The 17128-nt window shown below is 39.0% G+C and overlaps 1 protein-coding gene across 3 annotated transcripts in view; it reads right to left on the minus strand.

Moving 5' to 3' along the window:
* The window catches only part of LOC110049068 (uncharacterized), a 46983-nt gene that overhangs the window by 20858 nt on the left and 8997 nt on the right, over positions 1 to 17128 (minus strand). For 2 of the 3 annotated variants that reach the window (XM_089287472.1, XM_089287471.1), the window contains exons 2-16: positions 15640 to 15850; positions 14695 to 14958; positions 13630 to 13839; positions 12081 to 12263; positions 11106 to 11372; positions 10196 to 10390; positions 9064 to 9255; positions 8340 to 8534; positions 7359 to 7610; positions 4945 to 5139; positions 4166 to 4351; positions 3703 to 3891; positions 3162 to 3404; positions 1187 to 1384; positions 250 to 450 (exon numbers count right to left, since the gene is read on the minus strand). In XM_089287472.1, coding sequence (XP_089143598.1) covers positions 250 to 450; positions 1187 to 1384; positions 3162 to 3404; positions 3703 to 3891; positions 4166 to 4351; positions 4945 to 5139; positions 7359 to 7610; positions 8340 to 8534; positions 9064 to 9255; positions 10196 to 10390; positions 11106 to 11372; positions 12081 to 12263; positions 13630 to 13839; positions 14695 to 14958; positions 15640 to 15739 — 3070 coding nt within the window. In that variant the 5' untranslated portion in view covers positions 15740 to 15850. The remainder of the gene's footprint in view (positions 1 to 249; positions 451 to 1186; positions 1385 to 3161; positions 3405 to 3702; positions 3892 to 4165; positions 4352 to 4944; positions 5140 to 7358; positions 7611 to 8339; positions 8535 to 9063; positions 9256 to 10195; positions 10391 to 11105; positions 11373 to 12080; positions 12264 to 13629; positions 13840 to 14694; positions 14959 to 15639; positions 15851 to 17128) is intronic. The other variant, XM_089287473.1, reaches the window with a different exon arrangement.

Raw genomic sequence — 17128 nt, forward strand, 5'->3', positions numbered from 1 at the left:
GACCCAAATTGTGTGCAGCTTAAAATAAGACGATTGAAGCAAAAGGGCAATATTCGAATAAGACAACCAAACACAAATGAAATATCAAGTATAAATAGCCCATTCGACTCTTTCGGCTTCGCCTCATGGGCTATTGACTAATTGTGCGTGCACTAGCTTTGGCATAAGAAGTACTTTATTTTCCAAGTTTTCTGAGTTGCCTTTGGCTGTTCGATGGCCGTGCCTTATCAGTGCGTAGTTGTAGCTTACCTTCACACTGCAGAATTTTGCTTGTGTCGTTACTCCATTGTCCATTTGATCCACAGAAAAATTGATCCACGCCACTGACCACTCTAAATCCAACGTGGCAACCCACTTTACAAGATGATCCTTGAACAGGCCTTTCAGTAGAACAAAACCAGGGCGAGATCCAGCCATGCTCGGGAGCCGAAAGAACACTGCATCTTTGAACTTCACATGAATAAAACACACTTAATCTTTCATTAAAGGATATAGAAAACACACTCAATCTTACATTGAAATGGTAAGAATAAAATAAAATTAGAACCCCAGAAATGCGCTATTAAATTGTTACTTAAGAAGATTTGCAATAGAAAACCCCGAAAATGTACGTCCTCTCAGTTCAAAGTTGGCGGAAAATCTCTCTGAGTCACAATTGCAGGCGCAACCTCACATAGTTACAGTGACCTTACATATTGAATTAATGAGACGGACGGTAATTCACTGAAATAGAAACTAATAGCCAACCGTGTGACATTGACACTAGCAAACAACGCATTATGTCATCCATATGTAGACAACTTTTTTTTTGAACCCCGGAAACAATAACCTAAGGAGAAATGTTCTAGTTCGTTTTTGGACATGAAAGAATTTTTGCTTGGAATCTTTCCTGCTTAAACTAGACACCTGGTAATACTTCTATAAGCTCCTTTTTTCCAATTTTATGTACATATCTCATTCTCTTAATAGCTTTTTTTCTCTTAAAACTCCATAGAAACATAACAACTGGAGGCTGACTAGAAAACCCTTGGTTACTTCAGTTTCCAGACTCATATAGTACACTTTTTTTCTTTGTCTTTACATTTCACTAATATAAAAAAAACTGTAAATGTGCGAGTAAATAAAGTTATTGTTGTAGTTACCTGGATATTTTAAAAATATATCACAAATCAAATCCTAAACTTACTTCTACAAGATGGTTCAGTTCCGTCCCAGTGTCCTAGTATTTGATCGGGCGCCTTAAGCACACATGTGCGCTTCGTAGCTCCATTCTGTAAAATGTACCCTTCTTTGCATCCAAAGCTACACACGGAACCAAGTGTGTTGTTGCAGTTACCGATAATGAAGCCATTTCGAGGTGGAAAAGGAGGCCAACAGTAGATAACTTTTATAAAAAAGGTGAAAATAAAATTAAAGCGTCATTATAGAAGTACACCTCTCAAACTCATTAATAATTGATCAAGGTCAAACAAAGGAAACCATCACCGTGATGGTGTTTGGATATACATGTATGATTGTAATTAGCATAGATTTTTACGATTTTATTTCTCCGTTTTCTCCTCAGTTTTAGTTTCGACTGAGAAGATAATATCAAATACTCAAGACAGTGTTTGACCATATTACAAAACTCCTCGACGTTTGTCAAAAATACTCCGCTGCGAGTCGTATTTTCAACCCTCTTCTCGGTGTTTGGAAATGTGGTCAAACAAGGTCTTTCGTGTTTGATATATTACATGTAAACGTTTTCCACAAATTCAAGTTCAAGTTCACTTTAATTTAATTAATTACACTTATTTCAATTACACAAGATTCGTTTTGGTTAACGAAGAAACAAAATCATGAAGAAAACAAATGTTAAGTTACATTTAATTAGAAAACAAGTATGTAGTGGGTAATGGAGAAAACACTTTCGACTTGATGACTTGGCCACTGCTAAGCAAGATAAAATTATCTTGAAGAAAATAGAATATGCAAGAAATGCAAATAAAGTATTTTGATTAAAAAAATTATATATTCCAATTAAAGTATTTTCTTTTCATCCAAAATTATCATCATTTTGTGTAGCGGTGGCATTTGTTTTTATTCTCTTGTTAAGACTTAGGTATTTAAAGTGATCCTTTACGTAAGCTTTATTGGCTTCCCTGGGCTTCCTTGCCTAATATACATTGATGGGACAATAACTAATTAGTGAATCGATAAACTAAGAGTTGAGCCAAGGACGTCCTCAAAGGGATACTGCATGGGAACATGTTTTCAGCATCCTGTGATCATAATGACTTTCGCTCAAAATGATTGATAGTAAAAGTGGAATCAAAGTCCTATATCCAAAGTTACACACGGATCCAAGGGTGTTTCTGTAGTTTCCAATAGACGAAAAACAAAGCAAAAGTTTTGTTAGCTAAGTACTGATATGTAAAAATATTCCACAAAGCAATAAGTTAGTACCAGGGGATAATCCTCCAAAGTATGAGGCATTGACAATAAGCCTGTCCCGATTGTGCTCTTTGCAACTTTTGAGCAACTTTTGGCGTTTGGCGCAACTTTTTTTTTGTTCTAGGAACCTCAAGCAGGTTTTGCCTCTCTGAGCAACTTTTGAGCAAAGTAAAGATTAAGAGCACGTATCAATCATGAAAAAGTCATCGATTTCATATGAAACTTCAACTTATGCGAACTTCTTGAATGAATGTTTATCAACCAAGTTTGAACACATAACCAGTCAGTTGACAGCGTTCGGCAAGAGGTCAAATGAACCATGCGTTTTGTTCCGTTAGACTTAACAGTGTCTTAAAATTTCGTCCATATTTGCGAGGAACTCTTTAAAGCTAAGTTTCAAGCTATTTTTTTTTTTTTTTTTGACTGATGTTAGCAATTACTTTGAAGAACGAAAAATGAAGCTTTTAATTAACGGGTATATAAAAATATCAAGAAATTTAAGCGACATCTTTTGAAATTTAGGTAGGTACTTTTTGAATTTTTGGCAATTTTCTAACAACGTTTTGGTTTTCCAGTGAGCAACTTTAATTTGCAGCATTTTACGAGCACAATCGCCGGGGACAGGCCTAATGTAATTTAGAACATGATTTCAGCATCGGTGATCACATTGAGGTTTGCTCGAAATGATTAATGATAAGACTGGAATCAAAGATTACTAAAATACTCACATCTCACTTGAATTGAAAATTTACATGTGTCTTCGTTTCCCGCTCCATCCTTAGCAATGCATCTTACCACGTGTTCTCCGATGTAGTACTTGTCTCGTATTCCACTACAGCTAACAAGAGGCTGTTGACCTGAATTGTCTGTAGCATTGATAGTAGGCAGTTTTATTGTGGTGTAGTCCACTGCACTGTCAGCATATTCCTCAAAGTTTCCAGGACAAAGCGTAAACGCAGGTTTCTCAATATCTGTCACAAAAAAAAAAAAAATCAGCTCGGAAAAATGCTTCGCTACCCCCAGTTTTCTTTGTGGATTCCAATAGCCCTTGCTAAGATATACTTTTTCAGATTGTCTTAATCTGGGGAAAAGAGTAAAACCACCAATCAGTCGTCAAAACATTCAACTGTTGTAATTGTTTCAAGGGCAATTCTATCGTTTATTTAACTCTCTAACAAACAATCCGATTAACACCAACACGATTCAGAACATCTCTATTATAATTGCAGACAAAAACTCCTTAAAAGTGAAAGAAATGTTGTCAAGTACCTTTGCAAACAACGAGCGCATTGGACGACCATTTGCCAGAAGAAGAGCAAACCCGTATTTGTGACCCGATGACTCGGTATCCTCTCTGACAAGTATATTGACAAAGAGTTCCAAATGGAGGGTTGTTGAGGCACTGACTTGGTGTGACACTGCCGTCTTCAGGTGGAGTTAGGGAGCTGCACTGGACAACTGACATTAAATAAACAAACAGAAAAACATTTTAAAAGCACGAAGGTGCATTACTATATTTGCTAAGTTAATATGAAACCCGACAAAAATGAAAGTGGTTCGTCGACATAAGAATGTAAATGCCAGCTTTAATCTGTTCAGGTTCTGGGTGTTAGTCCGTGTTCGGGTTTCGGGTCCGGGTTCCGGGTCCGGGTCGGGGTCCGGATCCAGGTCCGGGTCCGGGTCTATCATCTTAACATCGGTCCTTGAGAAACAGTGCCGCTTGACAACTTACCTGTGCATGTTAGAGGTGAACCTGACCAAGTTCCATCTTCCCGACAATGTCTCTCTTTTGTTCCACTTACAGCTTTGTATCCGTGTTCACAGTAAAACAGGCATTTATCACCATAGGAAATTGACGCCCTTCCACATCCTGACATGACCACATTGGCTGGCGTATTCAATTTATCACATTTCATAACTGAAAAAGAACATTTAGCATGTCACTTTTTTATCGTTGTTATAATATTTTGGTAGTTAAGTATTTTGGTATGTTAAGTTTTTAAAGTAGTAAGGACTTCATGGTTTCAAACCTTTTTTTATTGTTTCTATGGGATATGATTTTTTTATAATAACAGAATTGTCAAATACTTGTGAAAAAAAAGGATCGTGGCAAGTCTAACGCGACGTTTCGTCTCGGCCAAGAGACTCTTCAGAGACCTTATTTATGAATTTATGAATTTATGAATTTATGAATTTTGCTCGAACTTTTTCGCTCAGACGATATGCGTGAGCAAATACCTGCTTGATCACTTGATTGATCGACCGACCTACCCACCAACCCCTCGACCGACTGGTCGACTGATCAACCGACCCACCGACTCACCAACTCATCGGCCAACTGACCGACCGACCAACTGGCTGGCTGCCTGACTGGCTGATTGGTTATATGGTTGGTTGGTCGACTAATTATAACTGACTGACTGACTGACTGACTGACTGACTGACTAGCTGATTAATTGATTGATTGTTTGATTGATTGATATCCACGTAGTAAATATATCACAGGCTTACTTTCACAGTGTGTCTCATTTCCAGTCCAATAAGCAGGTGGCTTTCCGTCTTCAGCTTCGCACTGGCGTTGAACAGAACCCCTGATACTGTAACCATTTCGGCATGTAAACGAACAATTTGATCCGAAACGATTTCCATAAGAACACGACACTATGCCACTCCATGGAGCTATCAGCTTTGGTACGCAGTACAACACTGAAAAATTGGGAACCTTTAGTAAGTTTTAACGAAATTAAGCGAATAGCAGTTAAGAACAATTAAATAACAAGGTTGTAACGTGGAAAATAATTTTATGATGAAATTTATTATCAACCGAAGGATTTCTTCCCTTTCAATGGCGGAGAGCCAACTACCTACAAATAATATTCTGCCATTGAGTTATACCGTCTTGACGTGTTTTGCTGCAAATTATATTCTGCTCATGCGCAATTTAAACCACCTTCTTGTGTAAAACAACGATTGAACTCGGTTATCGCAAAATGTCGTGATCTGTAAGTGTCTCGCAGATCAATTATTTTCCGAATCGGAAGGCTGAGTTAAAAAATAGATCTGCTCGTCACTGACAAATCACGATATTTTGCTCAACCTCGTCCAGTAATTGCTTTTTGATTTTTTTCTTTTTTTCAACTGTTCCCTTCGTCTATTTACGACACCTTGCCTTATCTTACCACTATGCCGGTACTATCTTACTGTGCGACAGAACTTGTATTGGACCGTTTGACAAATACAGGTTCGGAAGTCTTAGATCGTTGCGAGTTGTAGCAAAAGTAGAACTATCTTGAGCTTCGATGGTCAAAAGAAATTGGTCTAGATCGACCTGGCATTATCAACTAGAATTGAAATGACTTTACATAAATGAAAATCATTACGGCAACTTTATTATATGGCTGTGTCTCACAAGCACTGGGAACTACCACATTCACGAATTTGTTTGGCTGAAATCGATATTGGAAGTGGTCTAGACCCATCTATACCGGCATCTAGATCGGTAATGAAAAATGAAAAAGTTGCAAACTGAAATGCAAAAATATTGACTATTTTCTTCTAACAATATTTATTTATGGAAGTGCCAAAAGGCCTGATGAGAAAAAAAAATAACCTGATGAGAAAAAAAGTAAAGAGGACATCATCGTCGTTCGCAAGCAAAATGTCAGCTAATACAAACCAGTTACATTAAATGAATTAAATTGTTCTCGTTTGCCATATAATAAACATCTTAGTTCGTATAGCGTGATCGTCCGGGTGAGGGTAGTTCTGAAAAGAACTGTTGTTGGTGACTGACGTTTCGACAACCTGAGCGGAGGTCATCTTCAGAGTCAAGTGAATAGGTTTTGTCAGTCGATAATGTTATAAGTCTGATCCGTTGAACATGATTGGTCAGTTCATGATGGTATTGGCTGAAAGACTCGTGTAAAGTTTGTCGTCAGTCATTGGTGGGTTTCGATCCGTCTATTGTTAGTCAAATTAGTCGGTTTTTGGTCCGTCTATTGTTAGTCAAATTAAGTCGGTCTGTTGGAAGTCCCTTTGTCGGTTTCGTTTCCGTCATGGATAAGTCGTTTGTAAGGCGCCGGTGGTTGTTGACATCTGTTAAGAGGCGTTTGTTCTAGGTTAGTGTACCAGCTATCCAGAGTCAGTAGTTGAAAACACGGACCAGACTTATAACATCATCGACTGACAAACACTATTCACTTGACTCTGAAGATGACTTCCGCTCAGGTTGTCGAAACGTCAGTCACCAAAAACAGTTCTTTTCAAAACTACCCTCACCCGGACGATCACACTATACGAGCTACTGATACTCCTGGGTTCAAACCATTTACTAAATAAACATCTTATTAACCGAGCTTAGTCGGTCTGCATCGGAGAATCTTGACCCCGATCGTGTGTACAGACCTCACTGCGTTCGGTCTGTACTCACGGCCTCTGTCAAGATTTTCCCATACAGACCTCCTGCTCGGAGGAGCGATGAGATAAGTGTAAGGATTTCTGGTGTCTGCTGTTTAGCAAGAGTGTCAGAATCCCCAGCCGCACGTCTACACAAAAAATCCACAATAGAAAGGCATGGGAAAACGAAGAAAGTGTCAACCTTTTAAATTGCAGTCGTAGAGGTGCTTATAGATGAACCCGTAAGCAATATTTACAAAAGACAGAGAAGAATGGAAGTGAGCGTGGTAGAACGTGATAACAAACCAGAGGCCTTTGTCCATGTTCATATACGTATAGATTGTGGTATGTATAACATTTATAAATCAGAAACATATGTATGGCCGAATCATTGTTTGATAACTTCAAAACTGGGTCACATTCAGCATTCAAATTACACTACTTGCGTCCTCCTTCACACAACCGCACCCGTCGCGATCCCTTCACAGATGACCCGACTCAGGACACTTTGAGTTCCTAAAGTTGCTTACCGGATACAGAGACTTGAAATGAACATTCCGCTATATTTCCACTGTCATCGGTAAAAATGTATTTGACAGTATAGATGCCCTCTGGAAATACGTCACCAGGACTTTTGCCAACAAGCTGAACTTTTGGTGCGACCCATGAATTGTCTATAGCATGCGGTTCAGTCCAACTGATCATCTTAGTATTAGAATTCCTATCAGCATATTCCACAATTGTATCGGGGCAGGAATTACCAAAGTCAGGCGGGGAAACATCTGTTTAGAAAAGCATAGAAATGGAATAGAATAAATGTTGAAAGTGAAGTTGTCCTTAGCTTCAGAAATATGTCAGCTCCTGTTCAAGAGAACACTGTACCACAGTTCTATTTCACTTTCTTTTTATGGGAGTTCAGATCCAAGTCATCTTTTCTTTATTCATGAATACCAAATTTCTTTTTTAAAAGTACTACTAAGATATACTTTGTTGTTCTCCTTTTATTCAGAAGTTCCAGCTACAATTACGGCAAATATCGAGACAAAATTGACACGAAAACTATACTAGTAATTTAAAAGGTCCAAGTACTGCTTCGAGAATTGGACCGAAACGGCCTTGCCTGCGAAGCTGGTGGGATTTTACGCCCTGTTGCTTTGCTTCGGTAGCCGAGCCCAATTAAAGGTCATTACAAAATAAGACTGATTATGGGCTCTGGGGCCCGTTTGTCGAAAGCCCCGGAAACTTTCCGGGCCCGTAAAGCCATTTTTAGTTCATCTGTATCTAAAACAGAGAAGTGTATACGCCTGAAACTTCTTGTATGAAGGGAACCTCTGTTCATATTAAGAATATGTAAACAAAACAGCTCTGTAATAGTAAGGGTAGAGATTTTGCTACAGCTTTCCGGGCCCGAAAAGTTTCCGGGACTTTCGAGAAACGGGCCCCTGGCGTAAAACTTAAGTATTTGCTGGCGAAACAACACTAGCTACACAGGTTGAGACGGCATAACGTACCTTTACAGTAGGTGTTTGCAGGGAAAGACCAGTCACCGCTCTGGGTACATGTTTTTATGGAAGGTCCTTCAAGCCTGTATCCAGATGCGCATTGGAACCGACACTCTGCTCCGTAGGAGGAATTGGTCACTTCGCAAGATGCAGGTTCCACGGAGAGTCCTTTTGAATCCACAGGAAGTGGGCGACATGTCACAGCTTCAGCATGATGAAGCAAAGACTATATTATTTTACAGAAAATATACTACCATGACAGCCTTTCAATATTCGATTATCTCATACTAAACATAATAAAAGTATCATTTTTAAAAATTGTGCACTATTTGATGGTGGTCTTGGACTATTGAGAGCAGGGGTTGGAGAGAGGAACCGAGAAAAGATCTAAACCAATTAAATTTTGCGTTAAGAGTCTACCTGACCATTTCATGACTTTCATTTTTTGGCTCTACTCTCAATAGGGTGAACTCTCAGTGGAATTCTAAAACAAAATACACAAATCTCTGTTCGAAAAACAATTTTCATCTAGAAAAGATACCTTTGCAATGGTCCTCTATATAATTAATATTTTGATTCGTCAAGCTGTAATCCCGTTTAATCCCTATTTGCTCTACAGAGCATGCACTGAAGGATGATACTTTTGAATCTTAATTACAGATTGTGAGGTCCACGATCATGCATTGCGTAAATTCTAACCACAATTGCTCCTTGATATAAACGTTTTTCTGACCTTGACATTGGAGGGGTGAGCCACTCCATTTTTGGTCAGCTTTACACACTATAGAGCGAGAGCCTTCAGTGCGTTTATATCCCGGTTGGTAGTCGAAAAAGCAGGTTGTCCCAAACTCGGGAGAGCTATCTTGACATCCAGCTCCTGTCATTTGAATGTTGGGAGGTACTGGAATGGCTGGGCACTTCAACGCTGCAAAAACAGTAATTTCGTGTTAATAGTAATATGTTTAATCAAACCTCTTGCAGTCAGGTACTGGATTACACGTTTGGTCAGCAATAAATAATACTAATAAATATGAAACTGGAAAAATCACAGATGTCAAGCTATAGTGTCACAACCGTGGCATACTTGTTTGTGACGAATTGAAGTCACCAAACTTATTGGTTGCTGTGGCACGAACGGTCGAATTTCTAGGTTTGGTACACGTTTACCGGCACTTTACAAGTGCACACAGATGGCTGTCTGGAAAACCTGAATAGCAAATAGAGCACAGCGCCCGAATAGTGGCGAATAGTCACTTATAGTGACGAGTAAGTACATAAATGCTTCAGCCTGAATAGCACCAAGGTCATGCTAAATAGCAATGCAGTTAGCTCAAGGTGTACTGAAATGACAATGATTTACTCTCAATAGCTGTAAGGGTACATCTTGTATTATTAAGAGCTATATGAAACTGACGTCGAGTCAGAACTATTTATGGGAAAAGCAAAGCGCTATTAAGACTAAAATGATCGCTATCTGGGTTAACCCTAATGCTACCAAGGTTAAATGTGACTGTTCTCCACCATACGTTGTTGGCTATTTACTATTTGGGTTTTCCAAAACACCCCACGGAAATTCTTTGGTTTCCAATTCATTCACAGGTCGAAAGGAAAGATCGCGGAATGCAGAGTCACAGGTTGCAGGTTGAGTGTTTCCTTCTCGATCTTTCTCAAATACAAACGAGATTCAGTGCATAACCGTAATTATAGGTAACAGACAGATTTTTGTGCCTGAGAGTTGGCATGACAGGCTTAGTTTTTGGATAGCTTATTTCGGAGGGTATTTAATGTAATTTTTACAATTGCAAGTAGCTATAGTGGATGTAAACAAGATGATGAACTCAACCATATCCACTGCAGGTGTTTACCTGTGCAATTTGTCTCTTCCCCTGTCCAATAAGTAACGTCATCTTCACTCTTCTCGCATTCCCTCGGAGGGCTTGGTGGTTCTTTTTGATACCCTTTAAGGCATTCAACCCCGCACTTGGTACCAAGCAAATAATCGGAATTTGCCGGGTCCAGCAAGCCATTTTGAGGCGGGACCAAAGGATTACATCGAAGAACTACATAAACAAACGAAAAGACCTGTAGTTCAGATCATCTTCTGTATTCGGAGTTGTTGAAACTGGCAAATGTAGTGTACGTGTTCTAAATTTCAATCTAAATTACTGTACAGATACTACCGAACGGGATACATGTGTATATGCACACAAGGACACGGTAAGTAGTTTTTTAACCGCAATTGTAGAAATGACATTTAGATATTAGGTCATTAATGTCTAGGTCATGCATAAGAGAGGCTTTAATGCATTCAGTAGAATATACTGGCTGGGATGGATAGTTCCACTGGCACGTGGGAAGAAAGTTGATCTATGACAGTTCTTGTGTGTCTGGACCTTTCTGTATTGGTATTGTCCTGTATTGTCTGGTTGCCCGGCAACGTTCGATAATGATCTTTTTGTCAGTATGCACAAGACCAATTGACAGTAGCTCCCCGCGCTTGAAGGCTTTTCCATGTAAGCACCCCCCCCCCCCCCTCCACCCCACTCCTTATTTTGGGCAAAAAAAGAAGAAATCACAGAAAGAAGAAAGGCCGGCAGGGCAAGCAAAACAAAACCGTGCCCCCGCCCCCTTAGCTCAAGGTCTGGATCTGCCACTGGTTCATATAAGGATGTCAACCATTACAGTTTATATGAGTGTTTTAGTAAGACCGAGAATTGAAGGGAAAGTAGCTGTTACCAATGTAAATAACCACCGTAAACAACCGACATCTACTACCTTTCACTTCTACTCTGAAAGAGCAAGATCGTGAATTTCCTCTTTGATCCCTTGCCGTAAAAGTTACAACGTGGGTTCCTTTTGAAAATTTATACGATGTATCTGTCGGAAAAATCTCTACTGGAGTAACTTCCATGTCGGGAACTTCACCATCATTATCCTCAGCCGTAATTGCCGGCCAGTAGACCATTTTGTCCGTCTTTCCTTTATCGGCAATGACAGATTGGTCTGACGGACATCCACTCGTAAACACCGGCTTTGTTTTGTCTATAAATGAGACGAGAAATAAAACACAACAGTATTAAGTTGGGGTTATGTGGAGAATACTTCTCACTAGTTTCGCCAAGTCCCTACCAAATTTAGCATTTTGATTTATCCAAAACGGAATATAACCTCTTCGTTATCACATTTTACATTTCCATATTCTTGGTCATTTTCATGGTTATAGGTATCTGGCATGGCGAGGTGCGACGCGGCATGACGTGCCGTGACGCGGCGAGGCGTGGCGTGACGCAGGGTGGTGTGACGCGGCGAAAAGTGACGTGGAGTGGTGTGACGGGGCGTGGCGTGGCGTGGCGTAGAGGGCCGTGACGTGACGGGACGTGGCGTGGCGTGGCGTGGTGGGATGGTGTGGCGTGAGGAGGCGTGTCGTGTCGTGACGAAGCATGACGAAGAGTGGAGTGGCGCGATAACATTCATTCATCACGAATGAACCGGTGACAATGTAAAACAAAGTCATACCGATAGTGACACAGCTCGGTTTCTACACTGAACTGTTTCACTTCTTTTCTCCCTTTCTTCAATTAGATATCATTACATCTAGAGTGCAAGACTGTCCACAGCCTGGTATCACTCAAAATAACTAAAGAGAAACCGCATGTTGCAGTCTCATAAGTCTCTTTTTGAGTCGCCTTAGCATTTTATGTTGGGGCCTAAAGAATTTGCGCAAATTAACGGGTTACTTTGGTATCTTACCGACGCAACTGAAAAACGGACTAGTACTCCAGTCTCCATTGTAACAAGAAGCTTTAGTGTGATCGACTTCGAAGTTATCCAGGCATTTAAAGTCGCATGTTTCACCATGAGACGCCCCAGTCTTACACGAAGAGGGAGTTACGCGTCCACGATTAGGAAGAACCACGGGGCTACATTTTTTCGCTAATAGAGAAAAAAAAAATCATTTGAGTAAATAAATAGGTAAATAAATAATTAAAAACGAATTGTTTACAAAGATAAACAAGTGGAAAAGATTAAAGAAAAATCCTAGTAAAGAAGATACATATTAAATAGGGTTTACATCAAATCAACTTGTTAACTCATTAAAATTTGTCAACTAAGGTTGGTGGGCTTATTTATTTATTTATTTATTTATTTATTTAGTTAGTTAGTTAGTTATTTGTTTATTTCTTTGTTTATTTGTTTGTTTGTTAGTTTATTTATTTATTCAACCCGGGCAACCGCACAGACACGATACGTTCAGTGATTTCTTTGTGTGTGTGTGTGTGTGTTTCCTGTTTTTTGTTTGTTTGTTTGTTTGATTGATTGTGTTTTTCGATTTCTTATTTCAGTCTAGGACAGGAGGAAACGGAATAAATAAAACAAATAAAATAGATAAATTTAAAAAACTTTGTTATAGAGTGGTTTTCATTTGAGTGTCGAAAAGTAATTGGTTTTGCGCTTACTACGCTACACGATTGGCTTAAAAAACTCCCGCCAATTTTTCATCCAATCAGAAGTAAAACCAAAAGCAATCGTAACTCTTTCTCTCTTAAAATGAGCTGATTTAAAGTCAATAATGCAGAAATGATGTAGATTATATATCAGATCTATAGCTCAAATACTCAAGCTAGAAAAAATATTTGTTAAATTACTGAGAATGTATGGGCACGTTCACATAATTGCGAGTTTCTCGGTTATAAATGATTTAATTCAAGAACAAAATGATAGCTTTAATACCAGTCATATGATAATACTTCATCAAATATCAGAAGAAAAGGTCTACTATTGGAGCTATACGAATTATTTAATCATCTATTATTTAATTTTATATATAATCAAATCAATGCGCGCGCTCTGATTGGTCAATCAGCTATGGTTTATTGTGCCAATAAACTCATGGAAATTTCGAGGGTCTTCTGAATTTTTATATAAAAGCAATATACCACAAGTTTCTATGGTTTAAAGGCATGATAAACCACTTGGGACGTTGGAAGAACACTCGAAGAATTCGTTAATCACTCGCCTGCGGCTCGTGATTTACGAATTCTTCTCGCGTTCTTCCAACATCCCGCGTGGTTTATCAGCCTATAAACCATAAAAACTTGTGGTCTATTGCTTAATTATTTATTTTATATCTTGTTTGTGTAATTATTTATTTCCTTTTTTTTACTTTTGAGATAGCAAACGCCATCTCGGAATGGTTAAAAGGACGAAAACCAACCTGAGACGACCCAGAGCTAAAATCCATGTAATTTCAACAACCACCATGAAGTTTGCCTCACCATGATAACACAGAAATACTTACCGATACATTTAGGAGAGTTCCTTGGGTTCCAGTTGCCTTGTGTAGTGCACACAGCTGTTGCAATTGAGGTGTCTTCAAGCTGGTAACCAAATTTACACTCAACCCTGCATAATGTATTCACTTTTACTTTCCGTCCATCACTACAGACGTGTTGAGGGTTTTTGACGCCATTATCCGGAGTCCTCCAATCACTTGTAGCGCAACGTATTTCTATGGAAATAATTTTGTACTGAACTTAGTTTTTTTTTTTTTTTCTTTTCATTATTGTCTCGGAAATTTTAAAGCATGCTTTCTTTGGTTTCTTTCAGTTGTTGATGGAACGTCAATTTTTTAGCCAGCCTCGGTTAAGCATTTAAGCGAAAGGTGATTTTATTATAAGAAATTAGCTTTAAGCAAGTCGTTTTACATTTTTAAGGCTTCTTAGCATTTTTTTGCACTTGAGTTTGAATATATTAAAGTTATTTCAGTGGTCCTCTGACGTTTTGAAAAAATCGAGGAATCTAAAATGGCGGCTGTTTGGAACACACGGCGTAATTACCAAATGATATGGCAACATCATGCCATGTTGCCTACGTCAAAGGAAATACAGCTAGCTCGTTGTTTCTCTCGGAGGAAAATCGACATCATGTATTTATAAAGTCGGCGATGTAATTCTTAGCATGTATGGGTAAAGTGACCAATCAAAAAACTGGCTGCCAAAGTTGTGATGGTATGCTGTCTAGATAACCTGATGATAGAATCGAATATGATCCAAAACTACAATTCTCTATTGTTGCTATATTAATGGTAGCCTTCTGTGCTTTAAACACCAGTGCAGAGTAAACCTATGGTCATATGTTATCGTTATGGCGTAGTATGGCAAAAATAGACAGTGACCGAAATTTCATTTCATTTTTGAAACCCGCTGCCCAAGGGTACGACCGCCCATTTCTGCCTTCGGCCGGTTGTTTGCTCTCACCGTCATTCTTGCGCGAGTCAGAACCCAAAAATCGAACAAAACCTTTCGCTCCACGGAAGGGCTAACGAAACTTGACTACATTCGTCAAGTTCTTAGTATTCACATACCAGTACATGAAGTTCCACTGCGTTTATATCCTGGAAGGCATGAGCAGGTACGTCCCGCGTCGGTTTCCTCACAGATGTGCTGACAGCCCCCATTGTTGCAACTGCATTCGTTACAATTAACATATCGTGTAGAGCCACCTGAACAAGACCATCCTCCACAGCGGGGACTAGGATTAGTACAGCGTCGAACCTGACGAACTTTGCCACTGCAACTGCAATGGTTTATTGAAACTGGAGACCATCTACTCCATCCGCCATGTACTGCTACAGGTAAGAAAACAGAACACGTGGTTTTTTGAAGACGAATTTGAGATGAGCTACAATAAAAGCCTACATATAACCTTGAGGAAACTGCTGAATAACCCCATTTGCAATCGTGGACAGAAGTCCTTGGGACACTTGTGTAATTTAACGAACTATACTGACGTTTGAAAAAAGCGCTGCTTTCCTTTTAAAAACGCGTTGCTCTTCCCCCTCCCCACCCAATATAATGTTGAAACTTGCAGGTACTAGTTTTCAACATTGTGTGTGGGGTAGGGGGACGAGGCTAAGCAGGTGAAGTTGTATTCGCGTCTAGCGCGTGGGCAAAAGCGCCAAAAGTGCAAATTTGTCCCAAGACTTTGTCCATGATTGTATATGTAGGCATGAGGAAGGGGGGCTTAGATTTCCCACGCTGATTTCAAACTTTCCTCCCTATGGACAGCATCCAAACTTTAGTATTCAAATTCGTGACTTTTTCTGAAAAAAACGTATCATTGAATTACTGTGATATTGGATAAAGATCATTTTCCTAAATCTTTACAGTCAACTTTGGAACTGTTCTGACATTTCTGCCAAATTTGGTCACGCAACTTAACTGTTCATGCAATTGGTCACACATTACTACTGAAGTAAATGAACAAATAATACATAGGATGAATGCAAGAATAATAACTGACAACTTACCATGACAACTGCGCCTTCTTCTGCCACAGCTATGTGCAATCTCCAACAATGAAGTCGAGATGATAAAGATTAAAATGCCAACGTTAAAATGTAATAGCATTTTGTGCAGATATTTCCTGAGGTCTAAAATGTCACTTTGCTCGTGTTTGAGTACCAGTTAGCCTTGTGTTCTTTCTTCGCTGTGTTTAAACCTTAAGAAAAAGGAATTTCCCTAAAAGAAAATAAAAATAAATATTTTGCCTTCACTACACAACCGAACACACTCAAAGGTTGAGGCATGGGCGCGTTGTTCAGCCAGGCCCAAGATATGTTTTAATTTGTGACAATAAACTTACAACAAATTGGAAAAGAGATACATCAAATAACATCCTACATGCGCCAAAGCTGGACACGTAAACCCAATAACCTCTTATTAGGAAAAATAGGGACCGTGTGCCCCCGACCAAATGCAGTGGCACCACCTTTGAGGTTTTAAGGTTGATATATAAACAACAGAATGAAAGATAAATCAAATAACGTTATTTATGCAATAAAAATAAACCTTATGTTAAAGTGCTAGTGGCAAGGCTAACCGTAGAATGTCACAAGTTTCTCAACCGTCTCTTTTTACAAACGTACTAACCATGAGCCTTTGCGTACTACGTTAGCACCCAGTTCTCTGTTCCGCGTCGGCAAAATGTTAATTTATGTCAACACCGATTATTACACAAAACATCAAAAATTACCTTTAGCTACAGTTGCGACACTCGCTATGACCTATCTTACGAAAAAATAAGTACACAGTCTTTTTTAAGGAATGTTCGAAAAAATTTGCAAACACACGAAAGTGTCGTCATAAATCTTCGATGAGCAGTCATCACGGAATACTTTAAGCAGTCTTATGCGTTCCTCAGCGTATTAGTTTCACATTACTTATTATACTCTATTCATGCCAACATTTGTCATCTGTATAAAAATAAATCCTCATTGCATTCGTGGCAACATTTACTCTCATATCATTTAAAGATTTCAAAAAAATGCTGTAATTATGAAAACCCAAAGTCATTTAATTTCGTCGGCATTTCACAGTTATCAATAAAACAAGCAATTCCTGCCGATGTCATCCTTAACACACGGACGAAAGGATTAGAAACAAATCTTTAGACTGATTAGAAAGAAATCTTTCGGAAATCATATTCGGCGAAATTGTTAACTTCTTACAAGTCTTACAAGGGTCTTATAACACAAGACAAGTCCTTGAAGAATTTTCCTAATAGGATTACAATAGACAGAACTAGATTCCTGGGTCAATTAGACGTGGGTCAGATTCATAGAAAACAAATCTGCCAATCTCTTTAACCTTTGTCTTCTGAGAAAATTCCCATCCTTGCTGTCTTTATTCCCTTGTTTGTTCCCGTTGTTTTGAAAGGCATTCAAAACAGTCCTTAGTAGTCCTTGAAATGACTATATTCATTGCGCACTATTAAATTTGAGTAACGGAAGGTTAATT

This window comes from Orbicella faveolata, unplaced genomic scaffold (genome assembly GCF_042242905.1).
Source record: "Orbicella faveolata isolate gen_17 unplaced genomic scaffold, um_ofav_v1 contig_14, whole genome shotgun sequence".
NCBI classification, from domain to species: domain Eukaryota; kingdom Metazoa; phylum Cnidaria; class Anthozoa; order Scleractinia; family Merulinidae; genus Orbicella; species Orbicella faveolata.